This window comes from Erinaceus europaeus, chromosome 16 (assembly GCF_950295315.1).
Source record: "Erinaceus europaeus chromosome 16, mEriEur2.1, whole genome shotgun sequence".
Classification (NCBI taxonomy): Eukaryota; Metazoa; Chordata; class Mammalia; order Eulipotyphla; family Erinaceidae; genus Erinaceus; species Erinaceus europaeus.
In genome coordinates, this window is record NC_080177.1 from 4528483 (window position 1) to 4550551 (window position 22069).

General features: G+C 51.4%; 1 protein-coding gene across 1 annotated transcript in view; it reads right to left on the reverse strand.

Annotated features, from left to right (window-relative positions):
* Positions 1-9630: 9630 nt before the first annotated feature.
* SNX1 (sorting nexin 1) overlaps positions 9631-22069 on the reverse strand; it is a 50829-nt gene continuing 38390 nt past the window's right edge. The window contains exons 7-15 of the mRNA XM_060174323.1: positions 21573-21651; positions 20952-21027; positions 16747-16860; positions 16477-16570; positions 14843-15048; positions 12624-12767; positions 10671-10751; positions 10171-10242; positions 9631-10046 (exon numbers count right to left, since the gene is read on the reverse strand). Coding sequence (XP_060030306.1) covers positions 9996-10046; positions 10171-10242; positions 10671-10751; positions 12624-12767; positions 14843-15048; positions 16477-16570; positions 16747-16860; positions 20952-21027; positions 21573-21651 — 917 coding nt within the window. The 3' untranslated portion in view covers positions 9631-9995. The remainder of the gene's footprint in view (positions 10047-10170; positions 10243-10670; positions 10752-12623; positions 12768-14842; positions 15049-16476; positions 16571-16746; positions 16861-20951; positions 21028-21572; positions 21652-22069) is intronic.

The following is a 22069-nucleotide window of genomic DNA, read 5'->3' on the forward strand; positions in this document are numbered from 1 at the left end:
GCCTAGCTGGCAGCCCCCACCCCAAGTGTGCTCCAGGCCGCCAGGCGCTGAGGAAGGGGGAGGGTGGGGAAAGGGTGCTGGGGGCCCCAGGGCTGTCACTCATCCTGGAAGAGGAAGCTGAGCTCTCAAGTCAGAAAGGGGTGTCATTTGGAAACAGTTCTCAGGTCCCTTTGGGAACCTGCTGAGCTCAGATTGGATATGGGGTTCCCCTGCCCCGGGCTTTTTTTTTTCTGACCCAAACATCCCGGTGTGTGTGTGTGTGGGGGGAGGGGGCACCAGAGGGGGCTGGGCTTTCTGCTCCAGTCCTGGCATCAGACGCAGCAGGCAGCAGGGGGAACCCAGGCTCCACAGTGAGGTGGACAGAACCCCAATGGGGGCCCAATGTCAGGCTTGTAGGAGCCATTGCCCCTCGGCTCTGAGGTACTGATCATTTAGGAGGTATTGATCATGAGGAACGCAGAGCCCCAGGCGAGTGAGACCCTCTGGTCTCGCACCTGAGAAGGTACCGTGCCAGGGAAGGGGCTCCCCCCAGTGGTGGTGGGGGAAAGGATCCCAGTTCGAGCCCCCGGCTCCCCACCTGCAGGGGTGTCGCTTCACAGGTGGTGAAGCAGATCTACTGGTCTTTCTCTCCCCCTCTCTGTCTTCCCCTCCTCTTTCCACTTCTCTCTGTCCTATCCAACAATAACAACGTCAATGACCACAACAATGTTAAACAACAAGGGCAACGAAAAAGGGAAAATAAATATTAAAAAACTAAAAAAATAATGTGAACATAGGCCAGGTGGTGGTGCACCTGTTTGAGCGCACACGTTACAGTGCTCAAGGACCCAGGTTCGAGTCTCCTGGTCCCCATCTGCAGGAGGAAAGCTTCCCATGTGGTGAAGCAGGGCTGCAGGTGTCTCTCTCCCTCTGTATCACCCCCTTCCCTCTTGATTTCTGGCTGTCTCTATCCAGTAAATAAAGATACTAAAAAAATTTTTAAAAATGTGAGCATACCATACATTTTATTTTGGAGCCTTAGGCATGAGTCTCTTAGTCTGTCTGCACACCCATCATGCTATCTACCCCACCCTGTGAGTACTTTGACCTCCCCCACCTAGACAGAGACAGTGAAAGCCACAGCGCCAAAGCTTCTTTCAGTGCAGTGGGGGCTGGGTTCGAACCTGGGTCTCACACATGGTAAAGCAGGGGACTATCCAATGAGCTGTTTCTCAGCCCTAACCTACTTAGCAATTCTATTTATTCATTTGACAGAGACAGGCAGAATCAAGAGGGAAGGGAGAGATAGACAGACAGACCTGCAGCATTGTTTCACTGCCTGAGACTTGGCCCTGCAGGTAGGACTGGGGAGTGGGGCTTGAACCTGGCTCCTTGCACTTTGTAATGTGTGCGCTCATCCGGGTGTGGCACTGCCTGGCTCCCCAACCTACCTCATCGACTTGATTCCTCTGTGAGTCTTCCTATTATCTGATGACCACAGCTCGACACATCCTGCTCTGCTTGTAGGCGGACTTGGATGCCTGTTTCTGTCATAACGCGGCAGTGGGCATCTTTTGTGTGGTCATCTGCAGGGACTTGGTTCCGGAAAAATTTGTTTATTGCCACTAGGATACTGCCTGGGCTTGGTGCCTGCATGACGAATCCACTGCTCCTGGCAGCCTTTTTAATTCAATTTTATTTTATAGGACAGAGAGAAACTGAGAGGGGAGGGGAAGATAGAGAGGGACAGACAGACAGTGCAGTACTTGCTTCACTGCTTGTGAAGCTTAACCCCTGAAGATGGGGACAAGGGTGTTCAAACTCTGGTCTTTGCACCTGGTAACATGCTTTTAACCAGTTGTGCCCAGCCCTACCCACAGAAGTTTTTTTTTAATATTTATTTTTCCCTTTTGCCATTTTCTTATTGTTGTTGTAGTTATTATTGTTGTTGTAGTTGATATTGTTGTCATTAGATAGGACAGAGAGAAATGGAGAGAGGAGGGGAAGACAGAGGAGAAGAGAAAGACAGACCTGCTTCACCGCTTGTGAAGCGACACCCCTGCAGGTGGGGAGTCGGGGGCTTGAACCGGGATCCTTACGCTGGTCGTTGAGCTTTGCGCAACATGCGCTTAACCCGCTGCGCTATTGCCTGACTCCTCCTCTTTCTTTTTAAAATTTATCTTTATTTATGGGATAGAGACAGCCAGAAATCGAGAGGGGAAGGGTAGGTAGGGTGAGAGGGAGACAGAGAGACACCTGCAGCCCTGCTTTACCTCATGAAGCGCTCCCCGTGTAGGTGGGGACCAAGGACTTGAACTTGGGTCCTTGCGCACTGTAACGTGTGAGGTTAACCAGGTGCGCCATGGCCTGGCCCCCTTCTTCTTCTTGATGGAGACAGAAGTTGAGAGGGAAGAGAAGGTTGACAGAGAGAGACAGACAAGACAGACACCTGCAGTCCTGCTTCACCACTTGTGAAGCTTCCCCTCTGCAGGTGGGGACCGGGACTTGAACCCCCAGGTCCTTGCACTGTCAAGTGTGCCACTGCCCCGGTCCCTTTTTGTTTTCAAAAAATATTTTCATTCATTCATTCATTGCTTCATTCATTCATTTTTAATGAGAGGAGAGTGGGAACCATAGCATCACTCTGGCACATTCAACATTGTTGAAATCAAATTCAGGGTCCCACGGCTGAGTCCAGTGCTTATATCTACTGTATTATTATTTTTCACCAAAGCCTTGCTCAGCACTGCCTGCTGGTGCTACTGGGGTTGAACCAGGGACCTTTCACATGCAAGTCCTGTGCACTATCACTGCACCTCTGCTGACCTGGATCCCTGAGGTGTCATGGGCACCCCTGGTGGGGGCTCAGGCTCTCCCCTCACAACCCCCTCCGCCGTGATGAGGCAAACTCGCAGTGCTGCTCTCCTGAGGCTGCAGGGGCCAGCAGCTGAGGGTGGGCACTGTGGGCACAGAGCCACTGCCCACCAGCTTCCTGAGGCCTGGGAGCAGGCGTCTGTGGGACTTGCTCCCACAGAGTGTCGGCGCTGCTGTGACAGACCAGGGACAGAGGTGACAGGTCCTGCAGCAGCCTGCACTAGGAGACTGTTACTGTGGCAGCTGTCAGTCCAGACCTTGATGGGTGCGGGGAGGGCGGGGTTATCAGCACTGAACAGAGCTCACTGTTTGCCAGGGAGCCAGCACAAAACAGCTGCCACAAGATATAACCTGGCAGGAGACGTGGCACCATCCCAGGAGGGGGCGGGGGGGGGCAGCTGCGGCTCTGAGCCGGCTCAGGAAGGCGCACCTCCTTCACATTTGCTCCTCAGGGCTCCCAGCTCCCCGTGCACTCACAACTGACCTCTCCCGCAAGGGGCTCAAAATGCCAGAGATTCTGTGAGTGACGCTGTCATCACTGCTCCTCTGGGTTCTGTCACTGAATGCTCACACTCAGTGTCAGGGGCCCCAGCTCAGAGCTGTCATCTCCGGGACCCTGGAGGACAGGCCCCAGACAGACGCCGGGAGGTGGGGGCCTCTCTCCATACCCCTTCTCTGAAGCACCTGACCCACCACAGGTAGCTGAGCTTGTCCACTCGGAACATGTTCTTACAATTATTTATTTATTTATTTTCCCTTCCAGGGTTTTCAATGGGGCTCGGTGCCTGCACTATTCACTGCTCCTGAAGGCCATTTTTCCCATTCCATTGTCCTTGTGGTTGTTATTATTATTGTTGTCATTGCTGCTGTTGTTGGATAGGCCAGAGAGAAATCGAGAGGAGGGGAGACAGAGAGGAGAGAAAGATAGACACCTGCAGACCTGCTTCACCACCTGTGAAGCGACTCCCCTGCAGGTGGGGAGCCGGGGGCTCCAACTGGGATTCTTATGCCAGTCCTTGCGCTTTGCGCCACATGTGCTTAACCCGCTGCGCTACTTCCCGACTCCCAGTAATTTATTTTTTAACCTTATTGTATTTGATAGGACAGAGAGAAATTGAGGAAAGGGAGGTAGGGAGGGGGAGACAGACACATAAAGACCTGCTTCACCACTTGTGAAGTTTTCCCCCTGAAAGTGGGGACGGGGGCTTGAACCCAGGTCCTTGTACACTAGAAACAAATCTGTCTTTACATCCAGTCGGCGACCAGGTCTGAAGGGCTCCATCTGGCTGCCCCCCATTTCTGCTGTGCCCACCCCAAGTGACTGCTCCCGTTACTGTCCCCTCTGGAGCTCCCCACTGACAGGGGACCATCCCAGGAGCTCTCCAGCCAGTCCCTTAGTCTCCTGCCAGTGGCTCTCTGTGGCCACCCACTGGCTCCCCACAGAGCCTGCAGTTTCTAGGATAGACAGAGGCACCTCTGGCCTCAGAGACAGTTCCAGCAGCCTCTTTGGCACAGGCATCCCCCTTCAGAGTCCCCAGGGGACACGCTCCTTCTTCTGAACCATTATTCTCCGCACAGGGCTCCAGGTCTGTGCTCCTGGCCTGTGTCTGGCTTTCTTGATTTGTGTTTGCGGGATCTGCATAGAAGCTCACAAAGTCAGGGCTGAGTGGTGTCACACCTGGAAGAACACACACAGTGCCGTGCAACGTGGCCTGGGGAAGCTCCCCCTGCAGGGCCTTGATCTGGGTCCTCGTGCCTGGTAATGTGTGTGCGCTAGTGAGTGAGTTAGCACCTGGTCCCGCCCGATACTTCTTCTTGTCACCTCTCTCACTCGCTGGGTATTTCTCGTCATTATTTCCTTGCTGTCTGCTCGGGGCCTAGAACAATGACCCCAGTAACAATGGGCACAGCTAGGACCAGATCATGGCTTCTAAATACAACAACCAAAACTTCTGGAGACACGGCCAATTTCAGGACAGAGGTAGTGAAGACATTATAGAACCCAGGAACATCTCTTTATACCAGAAAGTACGAGTGTCCAAAAGAGATGGGAACACGTTAAAAAGGCCCAGAGGCCTGCTAGAAATCTGGGACAGCTTGAAACCCCAAATAAATCTTGAATAAAATAGGAATTAGTGGGGAGTTAGGCGGTAGTGTAGCGGGTTAAGCACACGTGGCGAAATGCGCAGGGACCGATGTAAGAATCTCGGTTCAAGCCTCTGGCTCTCCACCTGCACGGGAGTCGCCTCACAGGTGGTGAAGCAGGTCTGCAGGCGTCTGTCTTTCTCTCACCCCCTCTGTCTTCCCCTCCTCTCTCCATTTCTCTCTATCCTATCCAACAACGATGACATCAATAACAACAATAACTACAACAACAAAAAAAAGGGCACGAAAGGAAAATAAATATATATTTTTTAAAAAAGGAATTAGCATCCAACTGTGTGGATTAATAAGCAGGGAGAAAAGATGCCTCACTTCAGAAGCAGAGTGCTGACCAAGAAATGCAGAAGACACGAAGACCAGGGCTGGTGAAATGGCTCACTTGGGTCGTGCACTGCTGTGCTGTGAGCCTGACCCAGGTTCACGCCTGGACTGCACCTTGTGGAAGGAAGGAAGGGAGGGAGGGAGGGAGGGAGGGAGACTCAGTGCTATGGTCTTGTTCACTTTCTATTTCTGCCACTTTGTCTTTATCCAAAAAAATGAAAGGAAGAAAGAACAGGCGACCATAATGGAACTGGAGAGGCAGTGTGCGGCTCTGGACATTCCTGCCTGAGGACCCCAAGGCTACAGGCTCAACCCCCAGCAGCATCAGCCGGAGCTCAGTAGGAGCTGGTTTCTCTCTCACTTGTGAAAATAATCATTTCCCCCTAATTTTTATTAGAGAGAAATTAAGAGAGGATTAGGAGACAGAGAGGGAGAGAAAGACAGGTTATCTACAGACCTGTTTCACCCCTTTGGAGCTTCCCCCCTGCAGGTGGGAAGCTGGGGCTCGAACCCAGATCCTTGCACTTGGTAAACTATGTACAGGTGTGCCACTGCCTAGTCAATAAATCTTTTTTTTTTCTTTTTAATATTTATACCCTTTTGTTGCCCTTACTGTTTTATTGTTGTAGTTATTATTTCTGTTGTTGTTGGATAGGACAGAGAGAAAATGGGAGAGAGGAGGGGAAGACAGAAAAGGGGAGAGAAAGATAGACACCTGTAGACCTGCTTCACCGCCTGTGAAGCGACTTTCCTGCAGGTGGGGAGCCGGGGGCTCGAACCGGGATCCTTACGCTGGTCCTTGTGCTTTGCGCCACCTGCGTTTAACCTGCTGCGTTACCGCCTGACTCCCTAAATAATTCTCAAATAGCAATCTGGGAGTTGGCTTCTCTCTCTCTGTCTCTCTTTACCCAGTACACCACTCAGTTCTGGCTTATGGTGGCATGACAGATTGAACACAAGTACCTGGGAGTCTCAGGCACGAGAGGCTGTTTGCATAACCACTATGCTATTCCCCCACCCACAGTCTGGGAGTTGGCATAATGGATAAAGCAAGCACGGAAGTCCTGAGTGTGGTTCCTGGCAGTAATATAGCAGAGGAACACTCTTGTTCTCTCTCCCTCTCATGGATGCACAGATCTTCAAACACGTGCACGTGTGTGCATGTATGCTTTCAGAAAATCACACTGGGAGGTCCAGGAGGTGGTACAGTGACTAAGGCACTAGAATCTCAAGCATGAGGTCCTGTGTCCGATCCCTGGCAGCACATGTACTGAGTGATGTCTGGTTCTTTCTCTCTCTCCTCTTATCTTTCTAGTAAATAAGTAAAATCTTAAAGAAAAAAAAAAGAAAATCACATTGGGTGAAGAGCAAAATATTTATATGACCTCTAAGTATCTACCCACATATATGTGCTAATTATAGAGGAAAACAGTGAATTTAGAATGGAAACTGGCCGAGACCAGCTTCACCACATGACCAGAGTTAACCCCAAGAGCACAGGGTCCCTGCCATCGTTCACCTACTTATGATGTACACAGGACATCACTTCAGGGAGGGGCCACCTGAGAGCCACAATCTTGGTCAGGTGGCGTCAAGCCACCAGAGCTACGTGAGAATACTCTGCAGACACCTGCATGCATCCTTCCAGAATAAAAGTCATAAGAGGCAGAGAGATGCTCTGATGAAGAGACACACGCAGTCACGTGGTACAGATAAACAGGGGAGTGGTTAAAACGGATTCTCAAACCTAAGATCTTAGGTTCAATTCCTGGCACCGGAGAGTAATGCTGTGATTCTCCTACTACCATTAAACATAATCTCTCTCTCTCATGATCCTGTACCCAAAAGAGAACCACTATCAAGGGCACCTCTAGGAAAACCGACAGTTTAAATGTGGACCATGGTTAGAAAACAGTATTGAATCAGCTCTAAACTTCCTGGTTTTGATACCTGTACTAAAGATTGAGCTATGCGGTGGAGGAGATAGCATAATGGTTATGCAAACAGACTCTCATGCCTGAGGCTCCAAAGTCCCAGGTTCAATGCCCCACACCACCATTAAGCCAGAGCTGAGCAGTGTTCTGGTGTTTCTCTCTGTGTCTCTCTCTGTCTGCAACTCTCTCAAAAATAAAATAAATAAAATAAAATAAAGTAAAAAAAAAAAAGATTGAGCTATGGGCTTGTCATGGCTTTAGGGAAAAGCAGAATGAAGGTTCTGGGGTAAGGGAGTACGATGCTGACTGCCTGCTCTCAAATGATCCAGATAATATGACATGTAAATATAGATAAGGCAAATCCCCAGTCCTAAAGCATAAAATGTAAAAGCTCAGTAACTCGCAGTATCAAAAATTTAAAAGTCACTAAACAAAAGCAAGAATCCTTGGGGCCAGGTGCTGGTGCACCTGGTAGAGTGCACATTACAGTGCGCAAGGACCCGTGTTCAAGCCCGTCTGCACCTGCAGGGCGAAAGCTTTGCAAGTGATGAAGTAGTGCTGCAGGTGTCTCTCTGTCTCTCCCTCTCTCTCTCTCCTACTCTCTCAATTTCTTTTTTTTTTTTTCTCTCTCTCAATTTCTGACTGTCTCTATCCAACAACAACAAAAAAGAATCCAGTAAGCGATGAGTCAGGATTAGGGCCCGTGTACGCACTTGACTGAAGCCTCCAACTTACGGGGTCTTACAAATGGAGTTTGTGAAGTTACGTAACAACACAGACAAGTACTCAGGACCAACACTCAGGAATGATAAAACAAGATACAAAACAGCATGAAAGACAGACTTGGGAGGGAGGTAGTGCAGTGGGTGAAGCGCATATGGCGTAAGGACCGGCATAAGGATCCTGGTTTGAGCCCCTGGCTCCCACCTACACGGGGTCGATTCACAGGCAGTGAAGCAAGTCTGCAGGTGTCTCTTTCTCTCCCCCTCTTGATTTCTCTCTGTCCTATCCAGTGACAGCAATAAGAACAATAACAATGACGACGATGACGATAAACAACAAAGACAACAAAAAGGGAAAAAATGGCCTCCAGGAGCAGTGGATTTGTAGTGCAGGCACCGAGCCCCAGCAACAACTCTGGAGGCAAAAAAAAAAGAAAGAAAAAGACAGACTGGGGGTAGGGAGAAGGTCTACAAGTGTACATCTTTTTCTCTGTATCTCTCCCCTACCCCTTTCAATTTTTTTTTTAAATCTTTGTTTATTAGATAAAGAAAGCCAGAAATTGAGAAGGAAGGGGGTGATAGAGAGGGAGAGAGACAGTGACACCTGCAGCCCTGCTTCACCACTCGTGAAGCTTTCCCCCTGCAGGTGGGAACAAGGGGTTCGAACCTGGGTCCTTGCGCATACTAACATGTGCACTCAACCAGGTGCGCCAACACCTGCCCCTTTTCAATTTCTATCAAACAAAATAGAAAATAGAAAAGAAAAGGCTGACCGGTGGGATAAACTCTATGGTGGCAGGAAGGACTGGGGGTGGGAGGACAGGAGAGACTGATTCTCCAGTGGGCACTCCCCAGGGGGCCGGGGGGTACTGGGCATGAGGCTGCTCCCCCCAGGTTTTTGCCTCCTCTGGCTGCCCCTCCAACAAGGCTGGAGCAGCCCTGCAGAGAACTGGCAGCACCGGGGCTCGGGGCCATGCCCTGCTCTGGGTGGGAGTGGCTGGCAGGCAGGCTTGCTCCACAGGGCTGTGGGCTCGAGCAGCTGTGGACACTCCCTCCCTGGCTGCCCTCCCCAGAGTCAGTCCCTGGGACCCCTCTGACCCCTTAGCTTGTGCTGCCAGCTTCAGGGGGGGGCTCTCACTGGCCTCCCCCCACCCTCCACTAACACCACTCAAGCTTCTAGAAACCTGAACAGCCTGGGGGTGCCTGGGTGGCCTCATCTGAAGGCAGGTCGGGTGGTGTGGTTCCCATCCGTCTCAGTGCTTCCTAGCTAACAGGAAGCAGCTTGCAGACATGTTCTGACGGGTGGCAACAAAGTTCGGCTCTCAGAGGGGAAGGCTGGAAGCCCCTGGCAGCAGAAGGAAACACGGAGAGGACGAAAGACAGAACTCTCCTCAGTACAGAACTGGTTTCAGCCCTCTTTGATAAGGAACTTTTTAAAATCTCCTTCACTAGCCAAAGTAGGAATAAGAATTTCGAAGGCCCAGAGGCCCTCAGAACAGGTAGCTGAGGTAGGAGGAGGAAAGCACCAGCCGCTCCCTGGGCAGACAGCGGCAAGAGCTCGTGGCCCTGTGGAGAAATGCCCAGGCCCACCGCCCCACCACCCAAAGCAAAAGCTATCACCAGCTGGGCCCGGTGGCCTGATTTTAAAATATTTTATTACATAATCTTTTCTTGGCACCGTCAGGAGTAACAGAAAACGTTATTCCCAGTTCCTAACCACACCCTGAAAAATATACATTTGTATTTATATATTTATAGCAATACTCCTTCCTATCCCATAATCCCACCACCTAGTGTGGGTCTTTTTGCTTAAAGCCAGAAACTATTCTCTCAGGTAAGAAAATATATATGGGAGCTACAGGAAGTATCAGTTAGAGTAACCGGGCGGCTTGGTCGTAGGGGCGGGGAGGGAGGAGTCCAGGCGAGGCGGGGGGCATCGCTGGGAGGAGGACACTGTATAAAAAGGCAGCGTCAGGCAGGTGGGCCCGGAGTCCTTGGTCCATTAGGAGATGGCCTTGGCCTCAGGGAGGAAGGCTTCCCAGTACTTGGCCAGCTGCAGAGAAGGGGGACAGTGAGCTGAGTCAGCTGGGGTTCCCCTGTGAGCCAGGAGGAGGGCGGGCCAGGGCAACCCACTCAGCACCTGCTGCCCTTCCATGAAGACCAGGACGGCCACATACCTGCTGCTGTGAGTACAGCAGCGTCTCCAGGTACTTGATCACGTGGTTTTTGAAGTCCTTGGATTTCTCTTTCTACAGGAGAAAGCACCTCACACTGAGCATCCAGGCGGCTGCCCCCTCCCCTTAGATGGGCTGGTGCCTTTGCCACTGACCAAGGCTGGACGCGGCCTCAGTCAGTAGACCCAGGCGGAAATAGCTACAACTTGCAGCTCCACTTTCTTGGGGGACAGGTAGGTGGAGAAGGGTTTCCGGCCACCATAAGCTTTGCTTTATGTCTTATGGCTCTGGTCCAGCAACATGTGTGACAGCTGCTGTCACTCACACACACGCGCGTGTGCGCACACGCGCGCGCACACACACACACACACACACCCTCTGCTCACAACAGCTGCCAAGGTCTGGGTGCTTCCATCTGCCTCCCTACTCACCACAGATAGACAAAATGGCAGCACCCACGCCAGGCACTGCAGTGGAGTGACAGGTGGGTCCTGCCAGCTCACCTCGAAACGGATCACTTCTTTGCGGACCACAGAAGAAATCCTTTCAAAGTCCCTCTCGTACTGAGTCACTCGAGACTCCCACTGGGCGGGAAGAGAAGGGGTCACAGCGTCACCATGGCATCACCACCAAGGCTCTCCCTTTGACAGCCACTCTGTATGCCAGAGCCCAACGGGTCACACTGTCTGTCTGTCCTCTGGGTAAGAGGAGACACCACGCAGGGAATCAGCAGGCTAGTTAGTGTCCAGCAAAGGGCCACAACTTTGGGCTGGTGGAAAGAGATGCCACGTGCCCCGGGTCAGGCTTGGCCTCCAAGAAAGTGCTGGCGTTCGCCATACTGGCTGGGAAGCCCAGCGCCATGCATGCAGTCTTCACGGGGCCTAGGGCTGTTTGGATCAAGCAGCCTGGGAAGCTGTGCAGCATCTCAGGCACCAGACTCTCCCTCAGATCCTGAGACAGATCCCGGGCAACAGAGTTACGGTCTGGCCGCCCCCACCAAGAGAAATGCAAAAACAAACAAGAAACAAGCCCAGCTGGGACTCCCACAAACTCTGGTTCCTGAGGACCAGCTCAGTGGCAGAAAGGGGGTCCGGTCCTTTCTCTCTTCCCTTCCTTCCTTGTCACTAGGATTACAGGATTACTGCTGGGGCTTGGGGACTATGATGAACTCACCAGTCCCAGAGCCCTGCTCAGCTCTGGTTTATGGTGGTGCAGGGATTGAACCTGGGACCTTGGAGCCTCAGGCATGTGAGTCTCTTTACATAACCATTATACTATCTACCCGTCATTATTTTATTTTTTTAGTATTATCTTTATTTCTTTATTGGATAGAGACAGCCAGAAATTAAGAGGGAGAGGAGGTGATAGAGAAGGAGACAGAGAGACACCCGCAACACTGCTTCACCACTCGCAAAGCTTTCCCCCTGCAGGTGGGGACCAGGGGTTCGAACCCGGGACCTTGCACATTGTAATGTGTGCACTAAACCAGGTGCGCCACCACCTGTCCCCCCCATTATAAAAATTCTACATCGAAAGTAGAGAGAGGATCTTGCTAGGACTTTAATAGAATAAAATAAATCACATGAAGCTAGGCACTACATTTCAATGCTTAAAATTTTTTTAAAACTTTTATTATCTTTATTAGATAAAGACAGGCAGAAATCAAGAGGGTAGGGGGAGATAGAGAAAGGGAGAGCGAGACAGACACTTGCAGCACTGCCTCACCACTAAGCAAAGCTTTCCCCTGTAGGTGGGGACCGGGAGCTTGAACCTTGGTCCTTGCACATTGTAACATGTGCACTCAACCAGGTGCGGCCCCCCCTTTTTTTGATAGAAAAAGAAACTGAGAGGGGAAGGGAGAGGTGGGAAAGATAGATAGATTAGATAGCTAGGTAGACAGATAGACAGACAGACAGACAGACAGAGAGACACACCTGCAGTACTGCTTCACCACTCAAGCAGCTTCCCTCTACAGGTGGGGACTGGAGGCTTGAACCTGGACCCTCCCGCACAGTAGCAGGTTCACTCTACTGGGCGCACCGGCACTCATCCCTTCTTTATTTTATTTATTTATTATTCATTTCATGTGACAGGAAGTTTTTGGTGTGGTCCGGGAGGTGGCGCAATGGATAAAGCACTGACCTCAAGGATGAGGTCTTGAGTTCAATCCCCGGCGGCACATGTACCAGAGTGAAGTCTGGTTCTTTTTCTCCTCCTATCTTTCTCATTGATAAAGAAATAAAGTCTTAAAAAAAATTATGGGGGGGTATGAGGCAGAGAGAGACAAGGAGAGGGAGAGGGAGCGAGGCCAGAGCACCACTCTTGGTACTGTGGGGCTGGCGCTGGAGCCTCAGGCATGCAAGTCCTGGCCCTGCCACCTGTGCCACCCGCCCAGCCGTGGTGCCATCCTCCCAGCCTGGGAGAGGGGCTGGGAGTGGGGGTTGGCGGGGGCTCACCTCTCCGATCTCATCCTTGGCCTGCTGCAGCTTGTCCGGTTTGTTGGCCCACAGCAGCCGGGCCTCGGCCTCCCGCTTCTTCTGCAGCATGGCCTGGGCGTCCTGCCAGCGCTGCCACGTCTTCATGCGCTGGTCGAAGGCGGCCTGGGGGAGGGTGGGGGACACCAGGCAGGGCCGAATGAGGGTGGTTCTGCAGCCACATCAGTGCACAGCCGGCAGGGCTGATAGTGCCCAGCACAAGCTCACAAGCTGGTGGGGGAAGACTCCTCTCCCCGCTTCCTGGGCTATGTGCTTCGCGTCACCCCTTCCAGAGTCTATGCTGGTCCACGTGGCAGCCTGAGCGCCAGCCAGGAACCAAGCAGGCCCCGGGGTTGACACCTACAGCCCTGCTCTCAGGGGGGCCCAGCCCAGCCCAGGCAAGTCATCGGGGAGGCTGACCGTGTGCTTAATTACCTTGAAACAACGACCCCACGGGACACACCGCAGTCCTATCTGCCCAGCCTGCCGGTCCAGGTCCCCCAGAAGCCGGAGCCCACTCGCTGGTCTCTCGGCCTCCCCACCCCATCCTGAGACTCTCTGGAAGCTGCAGGGCTGCCTGAACACGGGCCTTCACCACAGCGCACACCTCAGGGGCTCAGGCGCATGTCCGCACACGTCCCAGCAGCTCCACGTCCGAGGACCAAGTAAAGGGGGAGCTGACGGCCGGGACTCCTGTCTAGCCCCCAGGCTGGCAGAGGCGCCACTCCAAGATCAAGAGGAGCAGCAGGGGAGCCCCTGCTCTGCCCTCCAACCCCCGCGACAGCAGGTCATGAGGCGGGGCAGCCTGGCTCCATGGCCCTGAGCACCTGGCCGCCTGGGGGTGCTCTCCAGGGGCCTCAGCCAGCACCTCTCTCTGAAGGGTGTCAGGAGCCTTTTCCTGGGTGTCCCTGAGATATCCACTGCCACTTTCTCTCGAGCCTTCGACTGCGGGGTAGCAGCAGACTGAAGAGCAAAGGGAGAGGCCCAGGAGGCGCCTCACAGGAAGAAGTAGCAAAGCCTCCTCCAAGGCAGGAGAGCCCCGACAGCAGCAGGGCTGCTCCCACAGGAGCTGCTGGGGAGACCAAGGGGAGGGGACGGGGGTGGCTCTTCCACTGAGAGGCTCTCGCATCCATTAGGAACAAGGAGGGCTGGGGCAGTGAGGGCCCCTGAAGACAGGCCCAGGCTCTCTCTCGATTCTTTCCTTTGTATCTGGATGGCACACAAGCATTGTGAGGAGCACTACTCAGACAAGTTGCTCTGCCTCTCAGAAAGGGAAACCAGACCATCCCATCCCATCACCAGGGGAAAATCGAGGTGCCGGGCCTGGGAGGTGGGCGGCAGTGTTGCTCCCTGTGTGCTCAGCACAGGACACAACGGGCTCTAGTGACAGGCTCCCTGGACGCCCTGGCTATGCTCCAAGTAGCCAAAGCCAAGCCAGTGCTGATAGCTCCCTGACAGCCCCCAGCAGAGGGACAAGTGGCAGCTCGCAAGGTCTCTTACTGCTAAGAGGGCACAGACCAACACACTGAGTACATCACTCGCAGCTGCAGGGCCACACAGGATCACAGGACACTGTCCGGCTTTCACAAGGACGGGCCTTCTTGGGGGACTCAAGTCTTTGGGGACTCCTCTCCCCAAGTGCCTCTGGCAAGCGGGCTCCGGGCCTCCAAATGACTTCGGCTCACAAGCTACCAGCTACATGGGCTTGGGGGCTCCATGGACACTGTCTCTCTTCACAACAGCCAAAGCTACACCTATTTCTTTGTTTGTTTTTGCCTCCAGGGTTATCGCTGGGGCTCGGTGCCTGCACTGTGAATTCACTGCTCCTGGAGGCCATTTTCCCCATTTTTGTTGCCCTTGTTGTCTTTATTATTGTTTTTGTCATTGTTGTTGCTGGATAGGACAGAGAGAAATGGAGAGAGGAGGGGAAGACAGAGGGGGAGAGAAAGACAGACACCTGCAGGCCTGCTTCACCACCTGTGAAGCGACTCCCCTGCAGGTGGGGAGCCAGGGGCTCGAACCGGGATCTTTATGCCGGTCCTTGTGCTTTGTGCCACATGTGTTTAACCCGCTGTGTTACCGCCTGGCCCCCAAAGCTACCCCTATTTCCAACTCCAGTGGGTGAAACTTCCTCGGGAAAGGTGAGAGCAGAGGAAAGACCGCTGAGTAGAGGAGCAGGTGGGACACAGCGGCTGGCTTACTCGGACTATGGCCAGGAGACGGATGTAGTCGCTGAGCAGCTCGGCCAGGAGGAAGAAGTCACTGTTGGCCTGTTCCTGGTGAAGCTGCTCGATTTTTTCTTCCACCTCAGCCAGCTGGGAGAGGGCCCGTGACAGGGCTGTGTTGTCTTCGGAGCTCCCGAGCATGGCGAGACTCTTTGCGAAATGTGCTGTGTTGAGTGCTAGCTCTGGAAGGAGGGAGAGAGCAGAGGCCTCTGACCTCAGAGGGCAGGGACAGGCCGCGGTCTGTCCTGGTGCCACTGTCCCCATGGGCCCCACAGCCAGTCACTCGGGAGGGGAGGGGAGTGTGGCTTGGGCACGGGGGGAGACGACTGCCATCTAAGCGTCAACAGGCTCTGCTCATCTGGAAGATGTGGCCCAGTCTTCCTGGAGAAGCAGGGGCCCAGGAACGCAAACAGGTCAAAGGAATGACCATGCTTTCCATGTTGGAGCTCAGGGCCAGCAGCCTTCTGCAACAGAGACAGTCTCTGGGGCCGGCAAACATGCTCTGTGGAGGCTGGGTACTTTGGGCTCTGAGGGTCACATCTGACTCCACGCTCTTTTCTACTTAGTCCTTTACTTCTATTTTGTACATTTTTACTTGCTAGGACAGATAGAAATTAAGAGAGGAAGGGAGAGAGAGAGAGAGAGAGAGAGACAGAGAGATAGACACTTGCAGCCCTGCTTCACCACTCGTGAAGCTTCCCCCTGCAGGTGGGGCGTGGGGGCTTAAACCTGGGTCCTTGTGCACGCTAGCATATGCGCTCAACTGGGTGTGCCACTGCCTGGCCCTCTACTTATTCCTTTAAAAATGTAAGAACCAAAAACAAAACAAGTAAAAAGCATTCCTAGCTCGCATGTTGGGTCCTATTCTTGCCAACCCTCACACCGGCCTGCCTGTCTAGTGTCTGATCGCTAGCATGTTCAGGGCAGAGAGGGACAGCAGTCAAACTTGGCAAACAGCACCTGTTTGGGGCCAGGTGGTGGCACACCTGGTTGAGTGCACATTACAATGCACAAGGACCCAAGTTCCAGCCCCTGGTCCCCACCTGCAGGGGAAAAGCTTTGTGAGTGGTGAAGCAGGGCTGCAGGTGTCTCTGCCTCTGTCTCTCTCGCCCTTCCTCTCAAATGCTGGCTGTCTCTATCTAATAAATATAGTAAAAAATATTAAGAAAGCAAGAGAGAAGCAAACTATTCCCTGTTCTTACATGGTTCTCTTCAAATAAAGGCAAAGAGGGATTAGGAGACAGAGAGGGTTTCCTGGTGTCTACACGTTGCTGAACTGACCACACAGCTGAAGCCAGTGATGTCATTTTGGACACAAGCCACCAACCTGAATTGTCCCCACAGAAGCCAGGCTGGGTGGTATCTGGGACAGGCCCCTATTGCCCACTCCTAGCAGAAAGTACAAAGCCCTCGGTGGCTGCGTCATGCTGCCTCCCAGAGGGTGGAGGCCTATCTGTTTGATCAGAACATCAAGGACCAGGTGAACTTTTCACTGTGGACACAGTGGCAAGGAGCAGAGGCTTGGGAACGGCACGCTCTCCCTCTCCCTCCCCAGCTCGGGGAAGGCAGACACCCCGTGTCCCCCCCTCCCCCCCGGGGCCCTCCGGTACCTTTCCTGTGGTTGACAAGTGTCTCCACGACCATGTGCAGTTTCCGTAAGCGCTGTTCCTCGCACTCTACCTCCTGCAGCTTCTCCTCGAACCACTGAAACACACAAGCCGGGAGCTCTCAGTGGGGGTGACACACCACGGGGCTGGAGAGCAGCTGTCCCCTTTCTCACAAAGGAGCTCAACAGTCTGAAGAGAAAATCTCTGGTCTCGTGGCTTCTCGCCCGTGAGCCCGAGGGGGTCAGGGAAGCTGAGAGGCGCGCCGCTACTCACAATGTCGGACTCGTTCATCTTGATGGTCATCTTGCTGACCGCGTCTGTGGCTTTGTTGAACATCTTGAGGAGCCCAGCGCCACTCAATGTCTGGGTACCCACGGCGCGTGGCAGCTATGAGACCAAGAAGGTGGGGGTGGCGAGTTATCTGCTGCCCCTATTTCAGGTTCAGAATTAGTATCCATCAGATGTTGTGCCCACAATGTGCCAAGCAGATCATTCCAGCTGTAGACTGCCATTTCCAAAGGTGGTGTGATGAGCCCCGACAAGCACGCACAGAACGGAGAGTCGAATGACCGCGTCACACAGAAGCAGCGAGAGTGCTTGGAGATCTGAGTGCAGGGTGGCCTGTGTTGAGACTATCTGCCTGCCCTGGTTTGAACTGTCTGAACTACAAGATCTGTTTACTTATTTTATTTCTGTGGAGCTGGGGTCTCGCGCAGGTGTGATTTCACCACTCCGGGGTACTCTTTCAGACAGAGACAGAGAGAGGGAGGGCAGGAGGAGTGCCACGGTGCCAGAGCTTCCCCCAGTGCCACAGCACTTTCCATGTGGCACTGGGACTCAAACCCGGGCTGCATGCACAGCAAGGTACCTGCCTGGCCCAGTGAGTTAACTTTCAGCCCCAAGTTTGCTTAGATTAAAAGTCAGAGGTTCCTTTGGATCAGTTCACTCTCTACATAGGGACTTGATGTCGTAAGAGACTTTGAAGTTGCAACGTGATTCCGTTTAAATTTACCTCAGTGGACAAACCAAGGATAGGAACGTTACTTATTCAAACTGAGGTGACTTTTAGGGGTGATATAGTGAAGCGAAGCATGGCAAGTATTTAGAAACAGTGTGACTAGCTCAGTCTTCATTTCTTTTACATGAGGGAGAGAAAGAGGCTTGAACATCGTCTAGGCACATGTGGTGCAGGGGGTTGAACTCAGGGCCTCATGCTTGCAAGCCAGTGCTTTTGCCTGTGATGAATCTGATCTGACAGCTGCCTTCTGTGAAACATGTAATGCTAGAAAACGTAGGTGTTAAGAGCGCAGGACTCTTAGGCATAGTAATTTTCAAACTGGGGTCATTTTCTTCCCCAAGGGTTATTTGACCATGTCTGGAGATAACTGCAGTTGTTAAATCTGGGGAGGGCAAGACAGGGGGCTCAGAGGTTGGGAACATGCCCTGGATGCATGAGGATCTGGGTTTGATCCCTGGCACCACATAAGAACAGAGTAACTTTAGGGGCCAAGTGGTGGCACACCTGGTTGAGCACACGTTACAGTGCACAAGGACCTGGGTTCAAGCTCCTGGTCCCCACCTGCCTACATGGGGAAAGCTACGCAAGTGGTGAAGCAGGGCTGCAGGTGTCTCTCTTTCTATCTCCCCCTTAACTCTTGACTTCTGACTGTCTGTATGCAATAAATAAATAAAGATAAAAACAATAAAAAAATCAGAATAACTATGAATGAAAACCTAAACCAGGAAGAGGGTGTTGCAGGGATGTTGCTAAACTTTTTTGCTTGTTTGTTTGTATTTGCCTCCAGGGTTATTGCTGGGCTCGGTGCCTGCACTGTGAATCCACTGCTCCTGGAGGCTATTTTTTCCCTTTTGTTGTCCTTGTTGTTTATCGTTGTTGTTGTTATAATTGTTATTGCTGTTGTTGTTGCTGGATAGGACAGAAAAATCGAGAGAGGAGGGGAAACAAAGACAGACACCTGCAGACCTGCTTCACCACTCGTGAAGCAACCCCCCTGCAGGTGGGGAGCCGGGGGCTCGAACCGAGATCCTCACGCTGGTCCTTGTGCTTTGCATCACCCGCACTTAACCCACTGTGATACCATCCAACTCTCCCCGAGAAACTTTTTTTTTAAAGATTTTATTTACTTAATAATGAGAAAGATAGGAGGAGAGAGAAAGAACCAGACATCACTCTGGCACATGTGCTGCCGGGGATTGAACTCAGGACCTCATGCTTGAGGGTCCAAAGCTTTATCACTGTACCAACTCCCAGACCCCGAAAAACTTTTTAAGCATAGCCCTGCTCAGCTCTGGCTGACGATGGTGCTGGGGACCGAACCTGGGAGCTCAGAGCCTCGGGGCAGGAGAGCTGTTTGCATCATGCAGTTTCCCCAGCCTGAGTAATAGTTCTGTGCCCTTTCTGTGTATGAAGAGAATACAGTATTTGTTGTGTTGATATGTTTTACTTAATTCTTCAGTTGTCAGTGTTGGACTGTCTCCAATTTTTCACAGTCATGAATAGCCCACATGTAGCCTATAAAAGACTGTCCAGGGAGTCGGGCGGTAGCGCAGTGGGTCAAGCGCAGGTGGCGCAAAGCATGAGGACCGGTGTAAGGATCCCAGTTCGAGCCTCCGGCTCCCCACCTGCAGGGGAGTCGCTTCACAGGCGGTGAAGCAGGTCAGCAGGTGTCTTTCTTTCTCTCCCCCTCTCTGTCTTCCTCTCCTCTCTCCATTTCTCTCTGTCCTATCCAACAATGACGACATGAATAACTACAACAATAAAACAACAGGGGCAACAAAAGGGAATAAATAAATAAATGAATAAATAAAAGACTGTCCGCTTGAATCAACACTTTCTGTTACATGGTGGCACTGTGGTTTGTGGCAACTAGTTCTGAACCAATGTCCCTCAGCTCCTGGCAAAAAAAAATACCTTCAATTTGAGCCAAATAGTAACCTGTGAAAGACATGCTAAGGAGCTGCCGGACTAAACTGCAGCTTAATCTTCACAACCAGCTGCTTCCGACTATAGGCAGAGATTCTTTTATTAAAAAAAAAACCTGAAAAATAATTTACAGTTTGATGCACAACTATGCGCACTGTAAGTGTCCGAATGCTCACTGAGTCAACACGGCAAAACAATTGTTAAGACTCTGAAAATGGGAGCCGGATGGTGGCGCAGTGGGTTAAGCACAGTGGCATGAAGCGCAAGGACCAGCATTAGGATCCAGGTTCGAGCTCGTGGATCCCTACCTGCAGGGGAGTCACTTCACAGGTGGTGAAGCAGGTCTGCAGGTGTCTGTCTTTCTCTCCCCCTCTCTGTCTTCCCCTCCTCTCTCCATTTCTCTCTGTCCTATCCAACAATGATGACTCAATAACAACAACAACAATAATAAAAAAGGCATCAAAAGGGAAAATAAATAAATATAAAAAATTTTTAGGGAGTCGGGCTGTAGCGCAGCGGGTTAAGCGCAGGTGGCGCAAAGCACAAGGACAGGCATAAGGATCCCGGTTTGAACCCCGGCTCCCCACCTGCAGGGGAGTCGCTTCACAGGCGGTGAAGCAGGTCTGCAGGTGTCTATCTTTCTCTCCTCCTCTCTGTCTTCCCCTCCTCTCTCCATTTCTCTCTGTCCTATCCAACACCGACAACAACAATAATAACTACAACAATAAAACAACAAGGGCAACAAAAGGGAATAAACAAAATAAAATATATAAAAAAATTTTAAATAAAGACTGAAAAATACGGTGGCTACTGGCAAGAAAAGGAGAAGGGATGGATGGGGGAATGGGGAGGGCTTCTGTTGAGAGTGTGGTGGCACTCCATTGGAGCCTTGGTGGATGTGCTGAATCTTGTGCACATACAGAGGCGTGGACATGCATGATTACATGTTATAAAGTACTGCTATCCGGGAGGTGGTGCAGCGGATAAAGCACTGGACTCTCAAGCACGACGTCCCGAGTTTAATTCCCAGCAGCACATGTGCCAGAGTGATGTCTGGCTCTTTCTCTCTCTCTCTCACCTTTCTCATTAATAAATAAATAATACATTTTTTTAGTTATTGGAAACCAATACTACAATGAATCAACATTTGCTTACAAAGACTTTGTGAGCAGCTTGGGAGGTAGTGCAGTGGCTAGACTCTTGGACCCAAGAGCATAAGGCCCTGAGTTTGATCCCTGGCATTGCACATGATAGAGTGATGCTCTGGTTCTCTCTTTTTCCTTCACCCATCTCTCTTATATTAACAAATAAATCTTAAAAAAAAAAAAAAAAGATTTTGTGAACAGGATGGTGATTTGGTGGAAGGTGAAAGGTGTTGACACTTCTCTTGGGGATATGTGTACTTCTGACAACAACTGTATAAGCAGTAAAGTGATACTGAAGTTGGAAGGAAAAAAAATGATTTCATGAATGAACTAGTGTCATTTCATCAGGGGCAGATGTAAATATGAAATTGAGTATGCACAGTACTAACCTCTTCTTTTTCTAAGAACTCCCTGACATCAGGGTCCTGTAACATGGTAGGATGGTTCACAGTCCTCTGAAGGTACCTACAGTGTAAGCAGGTATCAGCTGGTTAGTCAACCTGGCCAAGGTTTGGGGGGGTGCTGGCAGGGGTACGATGTCTCTCATTACTTGAACATGTCCACACAGAGCTAGGCTGGTGGCTCAGGGGTGGAGCACATGCTTGCATGCCTGAGGCCCTGGGTTTGTGCTGGCATTACACAAAAATGTTTTTAAAATGACCTCAGATAAGGAACTTAAATATGACTCTATTTAAGTCTAATCCATTTCATGTTCTTCACATTTCCAAAAACTGAATGGAAAGAGCTGGTCAAAAGAGACCAGAGAACCACTCATCTCTTTCCTAGGAAATCCCTCTCATCACTTTGGAATGTCTCCTACTTGAGGAAAACATCTCTCACTTGGGGGGGGGGTACATTCCTAAGGTGGGAAGGCACTGGACTCAGGAATGATTAGGCAAGGACATGGTATGAAGCTGTACTCCACTCAAGTCTCAGCTCCACTCAATGAAGCAAAGAGGCAACACTTAGGCCTGCGTTCCAGTTCAGGACAATGACCATGTGGTCCACACCTTTCAAGAGCAGCCCTCCGCTTTTCAAGGAATTCTGCAGAAGAAGAGTCTTCTTTTCCGACCTTCACTTTTGTCATTCCTGGAATGGAATTTGAAAAGCATAATCAGGATGGGGATAGACAGCATAATGAATATGCAAAGAGACTTTCTTGCCTGAGGCTCCAAAGGCCCAGGTTCAAGACCCTGCACCATCATTAGCCAGAGCTGAGCAGTGCTTTAGTTGAGAGAGAGAGAGAGAGAGAGAGAGAGAGAGAGAATAATCAACCAGAAAACATCAAGGGAAGGGAAAATTGGTTTCAAACAAACAAGCCAATCACTCCACCCCACTCCACCTGGGACAGCACCGTAAGACACAGTCCAAGGCCTCCTCTGTATCACCAGTGGGCATGGACAAAAGGTTCTTTACACAAGAGTGATTTTTAAAAACCAAACTCAAAGTACTGAAGGTTCTAAACTCTGGGATATGTACAGTGTACATTTTCCAAAGGGGCCATGGA